The 20,016-nt window shown below is 43.9% G+C and overlaps 4 protein-coding genes across 8 annotated transcripts; 1 reads left to right on the forward strand and 3 right to left on the reverse strand.

The window, feature by feature from the left end:
* Positions 1-220: 220 nt before the first annotated feature.
* On the reverse strand, positions 221-7,830 carry nln (neurolysin (metallopeptidase M3 family)). 2 transcript variants are annotated; one of them, XM_088280917.1, is made up of 14 exons: positions 7,720-7,830; positions 5,892-5,935; positions 4,707-4,942; positions 4,248-4,396; positions 4,069-4,173; positions 3,722-3,842; positions 3,489-3,652; positions 3,234-3,369; positions 2,696-3,062; positions 2,021-2,222; positions 1,382-1,568; positions 1,179-1,307; positions 853-989; positions 221-643 (listed from the first exon to the last, which is right to left on the reverse strand). In XM_088280917.1, exons 1-14 carry the CDS (start codon positions 7,783-7,785, stop codon positions 494-496), a joined length of 2,193 nt encoding a protein of 730 aa, XP_088137043.1. In that variant the 5' UTR covers positions 7,786-7,830; the 3' UTR covers positions 221-493. The 2 variants fall into 2 exon arrangements, with proteins under 2 accessions (XP_088137043.1, XP_088137044.1); XM_088280918.1 differs by lacking the exon at positions 7,720-7,830 and having other exon boundaries at positions 3,722-3,824.
* Positions 6,035-10,144, forward strand: sgtb (small glutamine rich tetratricopeptide repeat co-chaperone beta). Its single transcript, XM_088280923.1, has 11 exons — positions 6,035-6,154; positions 6,772-6,877; positions 6,938-7,041; positions 7,184-7,259; positions 7,369-7,468; positions 7,547-7,651; positions 7,747-7,885; positions 8,467-8,529; positions 8,611-8,648; positions 8,729-8,812; positions 9,130-10,144. Exons 2-11 carry the CDS (start codon positions 6,778-6,780, stop codon positions 9,239-9,241), a joined length of 921 nt encoding a protein of 306 aa, XP_088137049.1. The 5' UTR covers positions 6,035-6,154; positions 6,772-6,777; the 3' UTR covers positions 9,242-10,144.
* Positions 9,012-15,776, reverse strand: trappc13 (trafficking protein particle complex subunit 13). Of its 4 annotated transcripts, XM_088280919.1 has the most exons (14): positions 15,627-15,775; positions 15,104-15,172; positions 14,739-14,838; positions 14,486-14,570; positions 14,280-14,407; positions 13,985-14,057; positions 13,753-13,797; positions 13,640-13,657; positions 12,217-12,350; positions 11,709-11,907; positions 11,268-11,368; positions 11,023-11,170; positions 10,674-10,742; positions 9,013-10,115 (listed from the first exon to the last, which is right to left on the reverse strand). In XM_088280919.1, the coding sequence occupies exons 1-14, from the start codon at positions 15,670-15,672 to the stop codon at positions 10,071-10,073; spliced, it is 1,260 nt and encodes a 419-aa protein (XP_088137045.1). In that variant the 5' UTR covers positions 15,673-15,775; the 3' UTR covers positions 9,013-10,070. The 4 variants fall into 4 exon arrangements, with proteins under 4 accessions (XP_088137046.1, XP_088137045.1, XP_088137047.1 ...); XM_088280920.1 differs by lacking the exon at positions 13,640-13,657 and having other exon boundaries at positions 9,012-10,115; positions 15,627-15,776; XM_088280921.1 differs by lacking the exon at positions 9,013-10,115 and having other exon boundaries at positions 10,481-10,742.
* A 542-nt stretch (positions 15,777-16,318) lies between these two features.
* On the reverse strand, positions 16,319-19,448 carry LOC148318902 (lysosomal membrane ascorbate-dependent ferrireductase CYB561A3-like). Its single transcript, XM_088281820.1, has 6 exons — positions 19,394-19,448; positions 18,122-18,402; positions 17,304-17,512; positions 16,844-16,998; positions 16,577-16,739; positions 16,319-16,482 (listed from the first exon to the last, which is right to left on the reverse strand). Exons 2-6 carry the CDS (start codon positions 18,306-18,308, stop codon positions 16,456-16,458), a joined length of 741 nt encoding a protein of 246 aa, XP_088137946.1. The 5' UTR covers positions 18,309-18,402; positions 19,394-19,448; the 3' UTR covers positions 16,319-16,455.
* Positions 19,449-20,016: the final 568 nt, after the last annotated feature.

Genomic DNA, 20,016 nt, shown 5'->3' on the forward strand with positions numbered 1-20,016 from the left:
GTCCTAATGTTTTTTCAACATCTAATTTTTTAATGACCGAATGTACTGTTCCTTCCAAAAATTTGGTTACGGCAAGGTCTGTTTGTTTTTCTTGTTGGAGACTGAAGACATTTGGCTTTCCGATCAAAAGATGAACATGAGACTAAAGTTCAAAAGTGCAAGTTTTATTTCACTGTATTTACATAAAAGGGAGGGGTGTTCCCCTTGGGGGTGGGGGGGGGGGTTCCTCCTTCAGTCTCCTCTTCAGGAGGTAAAATGTATGCTTCTATGGCAGTTGTCCCCAACCACCGTCCTGCAGACTGGTACACTTTGGCGCGGGCCGCACCGATGAAAAAGCCATAAGACAATCGAGTCAGACACAGCAGAGTCTCCACCGATGTTAGTAATTCCTAGACAAGGCCTGGAGACCTTGCAGCCTAGTCAGGAAAAAGTATCCACAATGGAATTCCTACTCCCTGCTTGGTGTAACGTTTATCCGTTTAATTTCGATGCGTCATGATGCGGCGTCTGAGGGGCGTGTCAGTCCCTTGCAGTAGAAGAAGGCGTCCTGGCATGGCGCTCGGCCCAGGAAGCGTTCCAACATGTCCATACCGTCCACCGAGCCTCCTGCCTCCAGGATGACCCGTCGGTACTCTTTCCCCACCTGTTTGAAAAGCAGACTATGAATGAAGCTAACGTACATGTTTTTGTAAACCTCAAAGACAAGACTTTAATTAACCCCACAAGACAATTGTCAAGGTACATGGTTTTAGTAACGTCAATCATCATGTTTTCGCTTGATGTCCCGTACATGAGTTGCACATCAAAGTGTTCATTGAATGTCCAGCGTGAATGTTTTGGATTGGGACCCACTTGAGGATTGAGGAGTCCTTCCTTTTTAAAGCGACTGAAGTAGATGTCCATGGAGTAGACCTCGCTCCACAGGTAGCTGTAGTACTGGCCGTCATATCCTCCTGCCAGGTGGCCGAAGCTGGCCAACATGTTGGTGCCTGCGATCATACGCTGTACTAAGTTAAAAATTACAGACCGGGTGGATTTTGCTGCTTAACTCATATTCCACAAATGCAATTTTAATCAGAATGCCATGTTTAAACTAGTGAACGGATTTAGAACCTATTATTACAAAGAGTTTTTCGGGGTTGACATCCCCTTTAAGAAATTCCCCTGAGATGACAGACCTTCTGTTGCGGGAACGCCCAGGATGTCCTGGCATAGTATAGCGAACACTGCGGCAGAGTCCGCGGCGGAGCTGGTGTGCAGCGACTGGTCCGCCTTACTGAGGACCACCTGACGCAGGTTCATCAGTCCTACAAACACGACAGCAGAGACGTCACACTTTGCGGCATTCAGTCTGATATTGCCAACCGAGCGAGGTTCCGACCCGTGTTGGCCACCCTGGACGCAATGAGGTTGTCGAGCAGCGCCTCTGGGATGACCGAGCCGTCCTTGTAGTGGCGGGACATCCTCCTCAGGGGCTCCTTCTCCCACACCCAGTTCTCCAGCATCTGGGACGGAACCTCCACAAAGTCTGTCTCTACCTGCGTGCCGCTGAATTCTGAAAAAGTCACCTCCGCAAGACATCAAATCAAATTTCATACATTCAGGAGTTTTGTCAACACCAAAGTCAATTTAGAGTCTTCAACAAACCTAAGGTATGTGGTTATGTAACTATCAAATCTGATTCTTAGTCTTAAAGGAATACTTCTGTAAGGAAAGCAAACAACTAACTTCATGGTTATTAAGTCTTCAATGAACACATTTGATAATAAATCTGACTTTTAGGCTTCAACGACCTCATGCACATTTTTCATCAACATCAAAGACCTTTAACGACCGTTCAGAACCCGTTTTCAGAAGCAAATACAATTTTTCAATTAACCGGCTTTTGTAAACATCAAAGACAATTTGCAGTCTCCTACGACCTCATGTAAGTTTTTTCATAAACGTCAAAGTCATCCTCAGTGTTCAGCAACCTCAAGCACAATATTAACACATGAATATTTTTCAGACTTGCGCTCACCTTGGAGCAGATTTCGTGCATGACGTGTCCAAACTCGTGGAAGTACGTCTCCACCTCGTGGTGCTGCAGCAACGAGGGCAGACCCCCGGCCGGTTTGCTGAAGTTGGCCACCAAGGCGGCCGCTGGGAGGCGTCGCCCTCCTTCGGGGCCCTCGCACCCAGGCTGCAGGGCGAAGCATGCTGCGTGGCCGTACTTCCCCTCCCTGGTGGGAGAGGTGGCAATCCGTCACATTTAGTATTACTATTACGAGTACCTGCTAAGATCTGATTTCCCCCCCAAAAAATGGTACAGTGCAACAGAGTTCGACTGAAGCATCGGGCATGCTAACGACTACCTAAATAATTTTTCCACTTGCATACGGCGGAACTACGAGGTACAAAGTAAGGTTTCACTTTGGATTACACTTTCATAATAATGTTTTTAGCCCCGAGGTTAAGCAGGGTTTTAATTTAGGGTTTGGATCCAGGGTTAGGGTTTTAAATTAGAGGTTTCAAGCTCAAGTTAGTGTTTCAAAAAAGGCACGGGGTTTTAAATGAGGGTTTAGCATGAGGTTTAGGGTTCGAAGGTGGGGTTAGAATTTGAAGTTTCAGGTTAGGCTTTGAAGGTCTGCGTGATGCATGGAGACAAAACACGTCACCACTTTGGGAAGGAACGGGTTGAGTGTTGAGGCCCCACCTGGGGTGCAAGTCCAGGTAGAAGCGTCCCATCTCCTCGCCGGTGTCGGCATCGCAGGCAGCGTAAACGTGGACATCCCGGTGCCACACTGGTGCTGCTCGCACCCGCTTGAAGCGCAGCCCCAGCAGGTCCCGGTAGATCCCCAGCAGGCCTTCGGTGACGGCGTCCAGCGGGAAGTACTCGAGGAGTTTGTCCTTGTCAACGGCGAACTTGCGGCGCTCCACCTGGTCCATGTAGTAGGGCAGGTCCCACGCGTTGAGACGCCCGTCGAAATGCCGGCCGCTCGTCAGGCACTCGTGCTTCTTCAGCGCCAGCATGAACTTCCTTTCCCGCGCACCCACCGGCTCCAGAGTCTTCTGGAGGGCGTCTAGGATGGAGCAGGGTTTGGGTTTCACATCAGTGGGGTGAGGTTTCAAAGTAGGGTTCGACACAGTTTTAGAGCGTTAACTCCGACCAGGGATCGATTTTCAGTGAGTGCAAATAAGTCAAGCTCCTGAAGAAGAGTTTTGGTAAGTGAGTGGATGTAGAAGTACGCTACTTAGGAAGGTGGCGACGTTGATGTTGTTCTTGGCCATGTTGACCTCCAGCACGTAGTCGGCGTGGCAACTGTAGCCCAGCAGAGCCGCCACCTCGGCACGCAGCGTCACCAAACGCTCCAGGATGATCGTGTTGGCCTGCCACACAATTCACACACGATCAACTGGCGTTAGGGTTTCAAAATCTGGTTCAAAGTCCGAGTTTCGGTTTTCAAATAAAAATTTTTTCATTGTGTTTTTTGCAGACCGCCTGTTACCTCTTTGCACCTGCTGTGAAACGCTGTCTCCATCTTCCGTCGTGTTTCGGGATCACGGCAACGCTTCATGACGGGAAAAAAGTGAGGATAGGCCAGAGTCACCTTGTACACACCCGACGACTCATCCACATCCAGACCCGACAGGAAGCTCTCAGCCATACCGTCTAGGCAGGCAAAAGACAGTCAAGGCATCATAGACGTGTGGGGGTGTGTGTGTGTGTGTGTGTACCGACCCAGCTGCTGCCGTGAGAAGAGCAGCAAGGTGTTGTCTTCGTTCAGGTTCTTGTTGAACTCAATGGAGAGCTCGGAGATCATCTTGGACGTCTTTTTGATTTTCTTTGGATGACAGAAAGTCTCAAAGGGTTTCAAAGTAGGGCTTTAAAAAGGGGTTAAGGTTTTAATTCTAGAAGTAGGGGTTCAACCCTGGTTTATGGTTTCCAATTAGGGTATTAAGACAGGATTAGAAATCAGGCTTATGATTTCAGGTCGGGTTTTAAACCTGTTTTAGGGTTTCGAATTGGGGTTGCAAGCCAGTTTTGATCAGGATTAGAAAGAACAACAAGCCGTAAACTGGCATTACCTCTCTTGTATCTGCACACAGATGCAATCCGTTCCTCCTGCCCGACGCCACCAGCCGCTCCAATAATCGCTTTTCCTCCGCCGACACGTTTCCCGGTAGCTTCTTCTGTTCACAAGAATAGGACGCGTGTCGACGAGATGTCACGCAGCCGCTCGATCGACCATCTTTGGCTTGACTACCTGCAAGGCGGCGATCCGGAGGAAGACGTCCTCCCTCATGCTCAGCTCCACGTCCAAGTGGCACAGACGTTTGTCGGCCCGGACGCTGGCCAATCGCACGGCCTGACATGGGCTCACGTATTGCGGGAAGTCCAGAGCGTGACGGCGCGCTGGGGACGGGCGACGGCGAGCCACATTGAACACTTAGAGACTCGCGACGATTGGACACACACTCAAGTGTGTTTCGGTGTGTGTCTTGTGCATGTGTGTGTTGTGTATCAAGTGTAGTGTGTCATGTATGTAGTGAGTTTGTTATGTAGTGTTTCAAATTGCGCATGTTACATATCGGGCCTGAGCAAAATGAATTTTTTGAGGGCAATGTGATGCTTGTTTAGAACGGTTGTGCCTTGGCGGAGGTCTTTGCTCAACCGTCTGACATTTTAAGCTAGCGGGACATGAACGTAGCGTGTGTGGGCTTACCTGCGTAGTCCATCTTGACGTTGGCGAGCGCCCTCAGCGTGTTCTCAACGGAGACGGCGTCCACATGGAGACGTCCAATCTCATCGTACACCTCGGTCACACTGCCAATCAAGCGCTCGGTGTCTGCGGCGATTTCCTCCGGCGACCGGTCCCACCTCAGCAGTGTACTGCGAGCGTAGTCCCGAGCCGGACATTGCGCAGCGCCGTTGAGGATGGTCATTCTCCACAGGGGGCCTCTGCACAGAGTGTCGGACGCTCACGTCGGAAAGGGTTATGTTGCTCAATGCACAGGCGGCACATTCTGGACCAGCATGCTCAGAATTCTTTCCGTGCCAAGCAGTGACCGACACCCCCCCACTGTGACGGGTCGGGTTGCAGTCGGACGTCGAGGAACACGACACCTCGTCAGGACTGCAAAAACTTAAGAGGCGGTCATTAAAAGATGACCGCTGATTAAGTGCAACGACCTGTTTACAACAAGCTTACGCACTAGACAAATGACTACTACGAATGCTACATCACACACGTCATAATAAGCAACACATACACCTACTTTACTTTTTGTTGTGTATTGTGCAGTACGTGTGTGCAATGTCTTGTGTCGTGTGTTTAGTAGTTAGAGTGCTGTGAAATGTTTTGGCTTGTTACAGCTCCAGTTGTTGTGAAATGTGCTATATAAATCAAGTTGTATTGTATTGTATTGTAGTGTTTGTAAGAAGTATGCATATTGTGCCATGGGTGTGTGTGTTAACTAGTAAGTGTGCTATGGAGGGTGTCGGTGTGTTTTATATTGTAAGTGTGTTGTGTAGCGTGAGGAAAGTATAATGCGTGTTGTATGTGCTTTGTTAAGTTGAACGTGTATAATGTAGTTTTGTGGGTGAGTTTAAAAACCTAATTTTGGTTTAAAACTCAAATTTGAAAGCTTAACACAACATTAAAAACCTAACCTTAGTTTGATAAGATATTTGTGTTGTGGAGTGTGTGTTAAGTATTACGTACTGTATCGTGTAGTTCACGTGATTTGTGCACTGTGTTGCGTTGTGTATGTGCGTGAGTTTAGTAAAAGTCGGCATTGTGTAGTGTGCGCAACTGCGCGTAGTGCATCAAGTCATATTAAGAAAGTGCGTTGTGGAGTGTGTATGATGAACGTAAGTCGTTGCGCGTGCACGTGTGATTCATACTTGCCGAGCACGCGCCAGGTTGTCGTGGCCCGTGACATAAGCTTGATGCTGATCATTGAAAATGTAAAACACACAAAAAAAACGAGAAAATATGATACAGACGACTTTCTTGGTTGTCGTCTCGGCAACAGTCGCAGCTTGTCAATCAAACTTACTCTGTCACTTCCGGTATCGACGCTCGCCTCTACGCATGCGCAGAGGAGTACCAGGCTAGCTTGAGCTGTCCGGGGCGCGAGTGACAGCGACTGCTAAGCGGCCGCGGCTCAGGTAATTATGATGATGCCGTAAACAACCTCCTTTGACGTCATTTCATCAACCATGCTGGCATTTTTATTTATTTACTGTTGTCATGTGTTCATTGTTCGTCACGTGAACGCCCCGTCCCTACTAGTCGAGCTCGTTTGAGGCAGAAACGCCCATTTTAGCCTCTTGCCTCAAAATAAAAATTAAAACCATAAAATGACACGATGCGGTGACGTCACAATTCGCGTGTCAATACTCTTCGGGAGGAGGTGGGTGGTTTTTATCTGTATGTGTGTTGCTTGTTTCTTCCATTGAGGTTTGCACTTTGTTAAACAAAATTATGTCTGTAAAAGTCTCAATCAAAGAAATAAATGAAAAAAAGGGGGGAGTAGGTGGGTGCGCGGAGTTGAGTACGAATGTGCCGCACGTGACCACTTTTCCCGCGTGTAATGGTTTGCACCGTGCACCCGTGACGTCATAGTTAAGTACACTTTGTACTCATCACACTTAATTGTGTTCATGGATAAAACCTTTAATTTAATCATAGGTAACTGATTGAGTGAGTTCTGTGGTTACCACAGTACTAAATTTTGAGTCGACTGTGTGTGTGGGCGTGTGTGTGTGTGTGTGTGTGTGTATAGGTAAACATGGCGGTGGAGAAGCGCCTGGCATTTTCTATCGTACAGTTCCTACGGGATCAGACGCACGGCGGCACGTTAAATTCTGACGAGCAGGAGAGCCTTGAAGGTACGGTGGATGCCTGGTATTAGTGGTCAGAACCAATATGAGCGTCTGCTTTTATTACAGTTGCCATACAGTGTCTGGAGACCACCTTTAAGATTAACGCTAGCGACTGCCACCTGACGGCGCCACAGCCTCTCATGGAGGTCTTCCTCAACTCGCTGCTCAAGGTGAGCGTCCAATTTGTTTCACATTTCACATCATGTTAAATAATGGTTACCATCGGCAAATAAATCATAATGGAGGTGTCTTAGTCGATATCAACGAAAATCAATCACTACCACTACTCCATGACGTTAATATTTTCCTCAGAATGACAACCTGAGCTTGCCAACTACAACGCCCTCACCCGAAGATGCCGAACGAGCAGAGCAGCTGAAGAACGAAGGTGACAAAGACTGGTTTCACGACGCGTGTGATTGGTCTGCGCGAATCTGGAAGAGACCACGTATGGTCAAAAGCGGCGCTGCTATGTTACACAATCGTATGTTTTTCAGGGAACAATCACATGAAGGAGGAGAACTACCGATGCGCGGTGGAGTGCTACACCAAGGCCATAGACCTGGACCTGAGGAATGCCGTCTACTACTGCAACAGGTACTAACCACAAGTGAGAGTCATTCTAAAGCTGCACAATAAAGCTGCTAAATAATGCTAACGCTGTGGGCTGCACAGGGCGGCTGCTCACAGTAAACTGGGTGACTACACGGAGGCGACGGGCGACTGCGAGCGAGCCATCGGGATAGATCCCGGTTACAGCAAAGCGTACGGCAGGATGGGGTAAGTCAGTGAACAACTATGATGGAAAAAAAAAAATACATAAAATGAAAAATATGAAAAAAATTAACCATGTTTGGGATGTTCTGTGCTCGCAGCCTGGCGCTAACAGCCATGAACAAATACCCCGAGGCCATTTCCAACTTCAAGAAGGCACTGGTGCTGGACCCGGACAATGACACGTACAAGTCCAACCTGAAGGTGGCAGAGCAGAAGCAGAAGGAAGTTAGCAGTCCCGTGAGTGCAAGACAAAACAAACCACCAGGCCGGACCACAAAGAAAAAAGACTGCGGCAACCACGCTCATGATTCAAGTGCTGGTTGGCTCACATATATAAAGTAATTGTGGAAACAATTTTAAACAAATAAGATCAAAAATCAAATAAACGTCAACATACACCTACAAATATTTTTAATATATATTTGTAAAATTACTTACACTTGAAAATGAAATACTAGCAAATATACTGAAATAATTTTAAAATGAAATACAATGTAATAAAATGCATATAGCATAATACATAAATTGTAAAATCTAATGAAATAATGTAAAACGCAAATAAATTTAAAGAAGCATTTTTGTTTGAAGTAATAAAATACATTATGTACTAAAGCAAATTACATAGATATATATTTATAAAAAATACTTTTAAAATACTCAATGTTACTCAAATCAACACGGTAAACAGGGAATAAAATTGAATTAATAAAACAAACAAAATTAAATATGATGAACTAAAATCAACGTACATCCATAAAAAGTTTGAAGAGGGGTGTGTAGACTTTATATCCACTGTCTCATTTTTTTTCACAATGTAGATGGCCGCAGGTTTGGGATTTGACATGGCCAGTTTAATCAACAACCCCGCCTTCATCAGCATGGTAAGCGCAGCGTTTCCTTATATGGTCATCATTGATGACCACAAAGCAAAGCAATTACAAAAACGCTTATTGTGTTGGTAGGCAGCCAGCGTGATGCAGAACCAACAAGTGCAGCAGCTGTGAGTGTCGACACGAGCTACATGTTAGCTTTGAGATGAGCTTAGCTTTTAGCGTCTCACTTCCTCGTCATCATTGTCAGAATGTCGGGAATGATGGCCAACGCCGTGGGAGGACCCGCCGCCGGAGTGGGAGGACTGACAGACATTTCTAGTCTGATTGAAGCGTAAGTATGATTTGCGGACCAATAAATACTGGCTCTACTCTCTGGTAGAGCTTACGTTTCACGGTCCCGTTTTTTTTTTTAGTCGTGTTATGCTGTAGAAAGGTACCTGGTAGTGGAAACAGTGCTAGAACAAATACTTGATAGTACTTGGCTTGCTTTTCCAAAGGCAGAAGAAGGTAGGTACTAAATTGTATTTAAAATAGCACGTGGTAGTACCTGCAGGTACTAACAGTGGATGGTTGGCATGTAGTCATCAGATGGAGAAGCCACAACAGCCACACGACTCCGCCCACCGAGTGTTGCTTGTTTTCCACCAGGGGGCAGCAGTTCGCACAGCAGATCCAGAGGCAGAACCCCGAGCTCATCGAGCAGTTGCGCAATCACATTCGGAGTCGATCATTCAGCGGCAGCGCCGAGGAACAGTCGTGATGCCTCAGGTTGTTGCGCGCGTCCGATTCTTCCCGCACGTTCAGCTTCTTAAATTAAGCATCAAATGAAGTCAACTCTCCTAGGCTGGACCCCCGAGATGATTGACATCTGTGAGAAAGACCCAACATGAGTGCAGTAGCACTTTGACTTTTGATCCGTGGATTTTTTTCCCCCGCTTTCTATTTTGCTTGGCAAAATTTGAGACACCACTCAAACTACTTCCCCTAAGTCAAGGTGCCACTGCATTACGTGACGTCCACTGTTGCTTTTTAGTCACGTGACTGACACGCCTGCATTGTGACATTGTCATTGCACTTTAGCACCACGTAATTAAAAAAAAATAATAATAATGACCACTTCAAAACTTTATTTATGTATGTTGTATAAGTGTAAGGTTGCTTCTCCTGCATGCTTTCAAACTGGTATTTAGCATCAGAAGCTTTATGGAAAATAATGAGCCAGCGAGAACAACAGTGGGCCAACTCCATTTTTGGGTCATTTTAAAGGAAAGTGTTATGAAGTTTTAAGACTAGCTGTCAATGACTGCCGACTAAAAGTTTAGTTCAGGCGTGGTCCAAGTCCAAGTCACTTTTTCATGAAAAACGACATTCACATTATCTAAAATGCAAATGCACTGGCACCAAAATTCATGGATTAAATTGTTAACCCGGAGCGCAATAATGGGCTCTCTCCTGTATGGCAAAATTGGAACTAAACTTTTAGACTTGTATTCATCGCGAATTTATGCTTTTTCTGAATTGATTTCTGCACTTACCTTAAAATTGGACATGACAAAACATGGAGTTAGCTCACTCTAGTTTTCAGCCGCTCAAATCAGCTCTGCTTGGGCCAGGAAGATGCTTCCTTCCAATGACTATAAAAATAAAATGTCATGAAAACCAACTCTTTTGTCATCTTTTATAATATCGTTTCAACATTTTTTATTATGAATATTTTGGTAAATATTATTTTTTAGCTCCCCCCCCACACACAATCTAAAGTATTCCCACTGATGTGTTTCGATGAATCGACAAATCAGGTACTAGAAATGTACGGATGTAGCATTTCTAATAGTACTTCTAAGTACCTAGTACGGCACTGAAAAAAACATTTTTAGCAGGCACATTGGTATTTGCATATTTTATAGGAACCATACGTTAAAAATGATTTCTGCAATTACGCTACCGTTTGATGTTAGGATTTAGAGAGGACTCCTACCAATTGCATTTAAACATCATCTCAGCAATTGGGCATGTTTATTAACACATATTCACATTATTTTCAAAGCAGTTCATTATTCACAACCATTTCATTGAGCATTAAAACACCGTGTGCAGTGTGAGGCGCACCGTTGGTCCATCGTAAAAAAAAAAAAAAAAGAAAAGAAAAAAAGTTAAAAAGTTGGTCGCTAGGACGGACAAACCACGCATACTTGTGCCACGTCGTCGTACTCGTACGTACGCTTCAGGAACGAGTCTGTAAGCCTCAGACCGGAAATACTCTGAAACAAATCAAACAAAACCAAAAGTTTTTCTATATCCTTGATGTGCACCTTAAAGTTTATTACACTCGTAGACCTCGCTACTAAGAGGAATCATTTCAAACATTTTTCCACTGCAAGTACCATTTTTGGCTTGCTAGTAATCACACCTTACAAGAGAACTACTGTCTAGCACCAGTAACACTACCATGCATGTGCCGGACACTAGTAGACTCCTTCTCAAGGATATGGAATATAATATTAAACGCTCAACTGTTTTTCCATACGAGTTGAACAGTACCTGGAGACCCTGGACGGACGCCAGTAGCGTGAGGGGCAGTGAAAGTGACGCCCCGGGGCTCAACTTGCCGAGTGCTCGGCCAGACACGCCGCACCAGTGGACGGACGATGTGTTGATCATGTCCACCAGAAGGTCCATGGTCCTTTCGCTACGCACACACACACACACACACACACACGCGTGTGCTGAGGAGGTGTGATCAGAGATGAAGTAGCGGACCACGTCCCTGACTGTTGCTTCCCTACCTGCAGTTGGTAATTTTACACCTGATATCAAAAGGTTCTTCCAGGTTGACCGTGTCAGGAATGACCTCCATGGATAGGCGGATGTCTCCGTAGCCTGGAGCCTGTCACACACGATGATCTACATTGAAATTACAATCGCATGAGCAACATTCAATTGGATGAGAATAGTTACGTTAGGGGTGAATAAAACGTCCATGATGATGTCACTATTCAACATCTGACGAGTGTGCAAAAAATATGGCCAAAGCCATAGCTAATATAAAAGTATTGCTTAGGTGCCATTTGCAGGCAACCTGGTGCCAAAAACTATGGTGAACTGAGGGGAGATGAGATGTTCATTTAGTCAGGACTACATTGCCTTGATTGTCGCCATCTTGTGGCATTATAGGCAATTCATCTGGTTTTAGTTGGTTGGGTTGAGTGGGGTCGATTTGGGAGTACCATCCTCTGCAGCTGGCTGGTCTGCAGGCGTCCCCTCTCCCCCAGGTTGGTCTTCCACACGATGTCCAGCTTTCCGATGACGGTGACGCCCTTGATGACGCCGGCCTTCTCGGCGTACTCGGGCTTGGGCGTCAGGCAGTAGAGGTACTGACGCGTGTCCATGGGCTGCAGGTATGACATCTTACCAAACGTTGACACACTTTGGAGAAAATGAAATGGAGTCTTGAAAAAGGAAAACTGGGGTAAAAGAAAACAATATTCACTTTTCTGAACCAGTAATAAAGTATTAACCCTCCATTTAATATTGTCAGATAGGTTATTAATACATTTTGAAATGATGTGTCATTAAAATTTGATGCAGACAATTATCATGAGGACAGTTTTAGCCCCAGTCAAAATTAAACATGGAAGAAAGAAAAGACAGATAATGAACAATAAAGTAATCAGCACAACGACAACAAGCATCTCTATTTCCACTTAAGTAGGGTGTCTGTCTATTTTTTCATACCCGTGGTCTTGGTGCATGACGGTGTTGAGCTCAGTCACGTTGTACATCATGGACGGTTCCAGCGACACCTTCTCCATGAACATGGGCGACGTGGTGATATTCTGGATCTGGGCCTCCAGGAACACCTCGTCCGTCTGCGGCGGAGAGGGTGACGAGCAGACGTTATGGGGAGGCGGAATCTCGACCACGGGGTTCGGCCAGAGGGCGGGTGGGGGAGAATTGTTTTCGGATATCAGGCTCCAACCAACAAATCCACTTTTAACCATTGAGGGGCCCAAACGTGCTCTGACATCTCAATTCATTGCATCCATGTCGGCATCATCACCTTATTGATTACACTCTCCATGATTGATAGATGGATTGACAGTTGGATAGAGGGAAAGATGTTGGCTAGATATTGATGATGGATAGATAGATGACAGAGTGATAAATATGTGGATAGATGGATGGATCAATTGACAGAATGATAGATGGATGGATGGATGAATATGTTTATCCCATCAGGGAAATCAAGTAATTGCAATACAGTAATCCTTACAGTAGTTGAGACGTTTTATAGTATCGTGATGGGGACAGTTTAAAAACAGCTTTAAATTTGGTCCGATGGGAAAAAAAATCATGACATGTAGATATGTAAACGAACCAACTGTTGCTATAAACATGCTGTCTTCTAATTTGAGAATTTCTCAAAAACATTGTTATTGTTTATTATGCGTCGTTTTTTGGATGTTTGTGGTCAAAAGCAGCATTTGAACGCAAAACTTGTCAGCCAGCGCAATTAGCTCGTTAGCATTAGCTCATGCCACCAGCTGCCACCGCCGAGGCCCGCCACGACGGTCCATGCAAAGCCAGCCTGGCCCTATCCCTCCTTCACACACTCTTGCTTGATTTCATCATCGCGTTTTCAATTATTTGCATCTTTACATGATGATTTTGAATTCAACAAAACGCAATGAACACACAAAAGCGGACATACATTCACTCATACAAACTCACACAGCTAAACATGGACTCTCACAGATTCAGACGTACACACAAATGATCATACCCAAACACACACGGACACTCTCGCACAAACCTCTGCTCACAATCACTCACGCGCAAATGGACTCACACAGACAGACATACATGGGTGCGCACACACACACACACACACACACACACATACACAGTCAGACACACAAGCACCCCGTGCAAAAGAAAGTGTGGCGAAGGAGGTGTGTGCAAGCAACAACAATGGGAATTTTCCAAAACACGCTCTTGCCGCTTGTTTAAACTGAAAAACAAGAAAACAACTAAGCATAATAATAATAATAATAATGTAGAAGACTACTGCTAATGTCGCCATTGTTGTTGTTTGCTTCCACCTGCAGGCGGCGTGAAGAAGACAGGCGATGACAACAGAAAAAGGAAAGCGATTTACCACAGAACTGAGGTCACTCTAATGGAGAAAATGAACATAAAAGGACAAAATGAACACATGCCAAATGTGATGTAGGCTAACAAGCGAATGGACTAGCTAGATGGGGAACGTACCTCGGCGTTGTAGAACTTTGTCTTGACGTCTAGAGGCTTGAGGACCTGATTGAAGAGAGAATGCAGGCTGAACGTCTCCATCGCTCGCCGGTGGAACAAAAAACAACAAAACAAAACAAAAGAAAAAAAAAAGACAGAGCAGCACGGCCGCGTAACGAATGAGCGCTCCGTTGGGCGCTTTTGGCGAGCGCCTACCACATGTCTCGAGGACACGTTAAGTCAGCCGCCTCACCTGGAATTTGAAGAACTTGCGGAAGTAGAACTTCTCTCCGGATTGTGTGGTGTAGCTGACGGCGCACACCAGGCTGCAAACAAACACATATTTCAAGTGCAGTGTACCACACAATCATGCCTGAACCTCAACGCAAGGTCATCCAGGACGTATAATAGACTGTCATTTAGGAACCAACTCAGCCAGCCAGCCTGTGTTTTAACACCAGAAAGAAAAATAGATACAAAATAAAATAAAATTGGATAAATAGTTTTTTACGGCCTGGTGGCCAAGCCCTAGAATAGGAGGAGCTCACATGTGCGTTCCGATCTCTTTGACTTCATGGTGGATGACATCGTCAATGCAGCACTCAGGTTTAAGTTCGGTCACGGTTGAGTTCGACGCTGACAGGTTGAGTCTTTGAGAGCTGGTCTGCAAGTCGGCCTGTGGAGGAGCACAAGGCACGGTGAGCGGTTCAGGAGGGCGCTTGCGTCGTCTTATCCATTCTTGATGTTGGTTTACCTTAACCAGAATGTCCTTGACCACCTGACTGCTGTCGTTGTGCACGCTTATGTAGCTGGAGAAGGTCTCGCCTAGAAAGATGTTACTGCCGGCACATCACAGGAAAATTCGAATGATAGAAATATTTTAAACAAATACAATGTTTGCATAGAAACCCAATGGAAATAAAATAATAATATGTATATATATATATATATATAAATTAATTAAACTAAAAATCACACCAAAATATCTGTGTAAAAGGACGACTGACCCGAAATTCTGCGGCAGCGTTAGCATCTCGCCCAGCATTAGAGTCTCGGCGCCCTTGATGGTGGACGGGTCGTCTCGCATGAGGCGCCCAAACAGATCACCTGTCGGCACAAACCGCGGCGGCAATGTGAGGCGCACACGATTTAATATGTTAGAATTTTTACTTTATGTGTGGTTTTCCCCCAAACGAATGAATGCACTTTAATTAAAAGGATATTCATGTTGTTTTTCTCCTATATTACTTACAAAAAAAAGAATTAATTAGAAGCTAAAGAACTCATCTCAAACATAGGTGCCAATAAGTATGAAGGGCACTGTACATTCAAGTGCATGTGCATGCCGTGTCAGAGTAGGTGTAATGATGACCTGGTAGGTCTCGTTCTTCACATGTCACTGGCAGGTTGGTAAACAGAGTTGGTTTTGTCAGTCGCATGACTGGAAAAACAACAAAGACATTTTTAGACATTATTATATCCATACGTGCCCTTGTATTGACAGTCAATTGTTTGTCTATCAGGTGCCCTGCCATTGGCTAGGGCCAGTTTAGTGGCACCCAAATGAGGAAAAGCGTTATAGAAAATGGATCGATGGGTACTAATTTATGTTTACTATTAATAATGGCTGTGGGGCGCTATATTAATAACTATGACAGTTGACTTCCTGTCACATTGAAGTAACAGCACACACATAAAATACCATGTAGTTATAGAAGCATAAATGAAGCTGTAGATGCTATATGAAAAGTAAAATAGTGTGGTAATGATAACCACAAAAAATAGGGAGCAGGTTTTACAGCTAGCAGCATGGAGTAACACCGGTCTGCGACATTTTTAACTTAAATCCAGCATGAAATGTACATCTTTAAAGTACTACATGAGTTGCAAAATACCTTTTAGTGCGAGCAGGTGTTCTTGTTTGGCCTGACTTACATCCATTTTGACACAATTCAGGGACGCTAGCCCCAGGGGAAGCTAACTGTTGTGGTAGCAGGCGGGTCCACGTGACCGGATGTACGCGATTTCTTTTTCGAGGCCTGTGCTTTGGCTCGCGCGATGCTGCCGACTGGAGGAGACAAGTGGGTACTGCGACAACAAAACCCTTCATTGTCATTGGGGGAGAAACATTACATTTTTGACGTTTTTATTGAAAAATAAAACTGTGTTTGCGACATTTTTGTCCAGAAGAGTTGATAGCTTTGATATCCGTGCAATATATAGAATAGAGAAATATATGCCAAATAAATAAATCTAATAATAAAAAAAATACTAATACTACCACAACTCATACCGCTACAACTACTACTACTTCAATCACTACTACCAAGACTGCTACTAATAACAATACAATTTGGCCAGTGTGGTACTATTATATGTATTAATATATGTCCTATTATCATCATCATCATCCTCCAAAATAATAAGATAAAGTAAATACACGCATAAAAAAGACAAAAACAAGGAAATTCATAAAATAAATAATGGAAGATATGCAAAAATAATAGATGACAAATGTAAAATTAAAAATATGTAGAAAAAAGAAATAAATGAAAAAAAGCAATGAAACAGGACACTAAAACGGGCATATATAGAACAGATAATTGTTTATTAATGCAGGAATCATAAAGTGGAACAAAGAAGTCATTCATGCTTGATTAAATGTCATATTTTAAGTAGGTTATATGTTAACATGCTTTTCGTCACATTATCTTGTTGTAGTCCTTAAATGGCTTCCTCTCTCAGCAAAATCTGAAAACAATTAAAAACAATTAAATAAAAAAAATCTGAATATGATTCATTTTCCTTGACTTGAGACATTAAACGAGTGGAAAGTCATTCTCACCGGAGCGGCTTCGTCGTTTGTGTTGGCGTTGGGACGTCGCCAGTCGGCTTTGGACAGAATTCCGAACACGAAAACACTGAACGCCACGATCACGACGCCCAGGGTGTTGCCGAACAGCGCCTCTGCAGGCAGCGAGCTGTAAGCGCTTGTTGACACGCCGTCGCTAACAAACACCAAAATAGTGACTTAAAATATATATATATAAATATATGTATTTTTTTCTTTCTGTCGTTCCTATGAGTGTATAAAAGTTGTTGAAAGCCTCACAGTGCAAAAGAAAGCTGTTCGTTGATTCCGCTAATGCAGGCAGCCAGACTGAGCATCACCACCATTTGTCCCGTCCACACGTGAATCCCCTTCACGGCGCCACTCAACCACGGCGCAGAACACGGCAGCAAGAAGCCAAACAGACCCAGGAACCACTGGAGGTAAATGAGAGAGCTCACATTATTTTATTGCTGAGCCTTTACCACAGTTGGTGAATGCAGCTTTTGATCACCAAGCCGGCAAAAACACTATCATTGATATCCGATTTAAAAATGTTTATATCTGTCTATAAATTAATTTATAACATTATTTTAACGCCCCTGGCTGACATAGCTTTCATCAACTCCTTCTTGCTGGCTATCAAAAGAAGACTCAGACTTAGTAGACTCACAAAGAAGCAACAAGATGAATTGATAGTGGCAGAATTTCAAGTCAATTTGTCAAGTCAGCATATTCCTACCTGCCACGCAAACGTCACCACGGCGCACATTCCCACCCAGCTGTGCAGGGAGTACATTGAGGGGATGTTCAAGCTGCGGTGCACTTCGAAGGCGGCGTGCAGGCCGACGGCAGCGAGGACCAGCGCGGCCAGCATCAGTCCCGCGTGGACCAGCTTCCATGTGCACTTCTTCTGAGACCACCCCCAAGGCACACGGAACAGGACAGCGGCTGCAAAGAATAATATGCCATTTGTTCCGTCTTGATGACAATTTATGACTTTTATGTCAGACACATTCGTTCTGAGACAATATGTAGCTGTAATAAAAATGATCTTTAAATATGACTTTGAATACACAATCGATAACTTCATCACCAAATAACACAACAAATATAACATGTTTTAAATCAGTTCTTTGGGATATGATGTTAATATATTTTGTGTAATTGTTAAAACATTTAGTTTTATAGCAGATAAATATAGCAAATATTATTAAACAGTTATTTTAAATATTATTTAACAGGTGAAATATATATTTTTCATTCAACGCAGTAAAATATGGGATAAAACGGAGTATCTCACAAAAATTGTACCGTTGATATTCGAGCTGTATATATATATATATATATATATATATATATATATATATATATATATATATATATATATATATATATATATATTATTTATATATTTAATTATATTTCAGTTTTTCTTGAGAACTCAACCAAAAATATATTTTTAAAAAATACTCCTACCAAAATTATCACTGTGTATGAAAGATAAATTCCCTTCAAATGTGATGGGATTTAAGGCTTAAGTGGACAGTCGTGACTCACCAAGGCCATAAAGGACCATCAATCCGCTGACCATAAGGACGGGATGCCAGTTGAACTGGGCCTCAGTTCCATCCCAGGCGAATCCTCCGCGCCAACGCCAGTTCCATATGACGACCAAGACCACACACAGGAGGCCCGAGGTGACACTCAGACACCAGGACATGTAGAAAGACGCCCGCGCTCCCATCGGAAAGTGTCCACTCCACCACCTCTTTGCTCGGACTCCACAATAGTGGCACGGCCAATGGATTGTCTCGGATCCATAAAATGTCCAACAGAAGCTGTGATAGGCTGTCAGGAGGGAGGACGCCATCGCATCATCTCATACTTCCTGATTGATTTTTTTTCAGCGTTTCCACTCTTAAACAACATGCTGAGTCATGTAGCGACCATGCTAATGTTTTCTTACATATTTATGCTCTCTAAAGATGCACGCTAGCTCAACATAGCTACCTCGAATGACAAATGTTGCTTCATAGTGAGCAAATTGAGGCCAATGCTAATATTTTATGGCGCTAACGCTTCCCTCTAGTTACAGGCAAGTTCACACGCAGCAAATTAGGTATAATAGTTAGCAAACTAGCATCCATGCAATTTTTTTAACACTCTCTAAAAGGTAGACACTAGAACATAGCTCGCAAATTAGCATTGATGCTAATGTTTTTTGTTTGCGTATGCCCTCTAACTATGAATGCAAGCTAATCTTAAGTACAATTTCCATTATTCTGACTGGGAGGCTACTTAGCTTGTTAGCTTATTTTTGTTTTAGTGCTGACCATATAGGATGTGTAGTTCGTGACTGATCAAGTGTGATTTCTAGTACCGTGACTGGTCAGGTAATTGAAACAGTACGTAGTTGGAGCAGGTACGATTTGGAGTACCTTGGTTGATACAAAATCGAATACTTCTGACTGGCTGAGACGTTTCTACCACCAAAGTCAGCCGTCTGAAGCATTACAATTGTCTGCTTTCCATTCCTCGCTGACAACAAACAAATTCCTGTAGCTAACAAGCTAAGTAGCCTCGCAGTTTCCCCGAAACAAAGAATCATGAGGCTGCTTGTCATCTGACTGCTCCGGTGGGAACTGGAGCGAAGTTCCCACAGCGCTGGTGACACTAAAGCTAATTTTTTTTTCAGGCTTTAGGGCTGCCTGAACAATGACGGGCTCTGACCACAAAAAGAGCAGGAGACACGCTCGTTATCTTTCATGAAGCTTTTATAAGAACTAATTCGTTCAGGTACAAATCTTGCAAATCCACGAAGAACATTACCTTCAAGAGAAAAGGGCCACCCACTGATGTGTTTTACAGTCTTGCTTCTTCTTGATGATTGCGCATCCTGTCACGATGGACAAAGAGCACAAGACTTTGACAAACAGACCAAGTGGAGCCTAAAACTATGGCCGTTTGCCCGTAGTTGCAAATGAACAGGTACTGTACAATAATTAGTACATTATTTGACAAGTTACATTATCTTTATACCTCAGTTTCCTGGGTACAAATTCTAGCAGACTGACCACGTATGGTGGACCTTCTCTGAGCTTTCATCTAAACCCTAGACTGACTAGGTATGTTATCTAAGATTTAGGTGGATTGACTGAGGTATTACAAATTAGGGATTAGGTTCAGCAACAGGAGGATTTTTTTGGGGGGGGAATCATCATAGCAATTAATTGCAATGGATGGTAAAGTCCATATTGCGCAAGCTTTTATAGGTCAAACTTAAAAAAAAAGAAAATATCTCAAAAGCCTGACGTGCTGTGAAAAATATATTTAGGGACATATAAAGCCAACAGTAATTAAAAATTTGCTGTTGACAAGTGTTATCGTGGAGCTTGGCAAACCAGGTACAATTTCCAGGGCCTTGACCGACCAGACACACCATTTAGTAACCT

The sequence above is a fragment of the Idiotropiscis lumnitzeri genome, chromosome 18 (assembly GCF_059441095.1).
Source record: "Idiotropiscis lumnitzeri isolate Australia: NSW breed Sydney's pygmy pipehorse chromosome 18, RoL_Ilum_1.0, whole genome shotgun sequence".
Lineage (NCBI taxonomy): Eukaryota > Metazoa > Chordata > Actinopteri > Syngnathiformes > Syngnathidae > Idiotropiscis > Idiotropiscis lumnitzeri.

Bases quoted from the DNA above. Each gene is read 5' to 3' on its own strand.
- LOC148318902 (XM_088281820.1), bottom strand. From the start codon at position 18,308: ATGGGAGCGCGGGCGTCTTTCTACATGTCCTGGTGTCTGAGTGTCACC. The intron at 17,513-18,121 runs GTGAGTCACGAC...TATTCTTTGCAG, and splicing joins GATGGTCCTTTATGGCCTTG to CCGCTGTCCTGTTCCGTGTG. The intron at 16,999-17,303 runs GTAGGAATATGC...ATTTACCTCCAG, and splicing joins TGGTGACGTTTGCGTGGCAG to TGGTTCCTGGGTCTGTTTGG.
- nln (XM_088280917.1), bottom strand. From the start codon at position 7,785: ATGGCCTCGGGGTATTTGTTCATGGCTGTTAGCGCCAGGCTGCGAGCA. The intron at 4,397-4,706 runs GTAAGCCCACAC...GCCCGTCCCCAG, and splicing joins CGTCAAGATGGACTACGCAG to CGCGCCGTCACGCTCTGGAC. The intron at 3,063-3,233 runs GTAGCGTACTTC...GCTCCATCCTAG, and splicing joins CAACGTCGCCACCTTCCTAA to ACGCCCTCCAGAAGACTCTG.
- sgtb (XM_088280923.1), top strand. From the start codon at position 6,778: ATGGCGGTGGAGAAGCGCCTGGCATTTTCTATCGTACAGTTCCTACGG. The intron at 7,886-8,466 runs GTGAGTGCAAGA...TTCACAATGTAG, and splicing joins AGAAGGAAGTTAGCAGTCCC to ATGGCCGCAGGTTTGGGATT. The intron at 8,530-8,610 runs GTAAGCGCAGCG...TTGTGTTGGTAG, and splicing joins ACCCCGCCTTCATCAGCATG to GCAGCCAGCGTGATGCAGAA.
- trappc13 (XM_088280919.1), bottom strand. From the start codon at position 15,672: ATGGATGTAAGTCAGGCCAAACAAGAACACCTGCTCGCACTAAAAG. The intron at 15,173-15,626 runs GTATTTTGCAAC...TTGTTTTTCCAG, and splicing joins ACACCTGCTCGCACTAAAAG to TCATGCGACTGACAAAACCA. The intron at 14,839-15,103 runs GTCATCATTACA...TTGTGCCGACAG, and splicing joins TGAAGAACGAGACCTACCAG to GTGATCTGTTTGGGCGCCTC.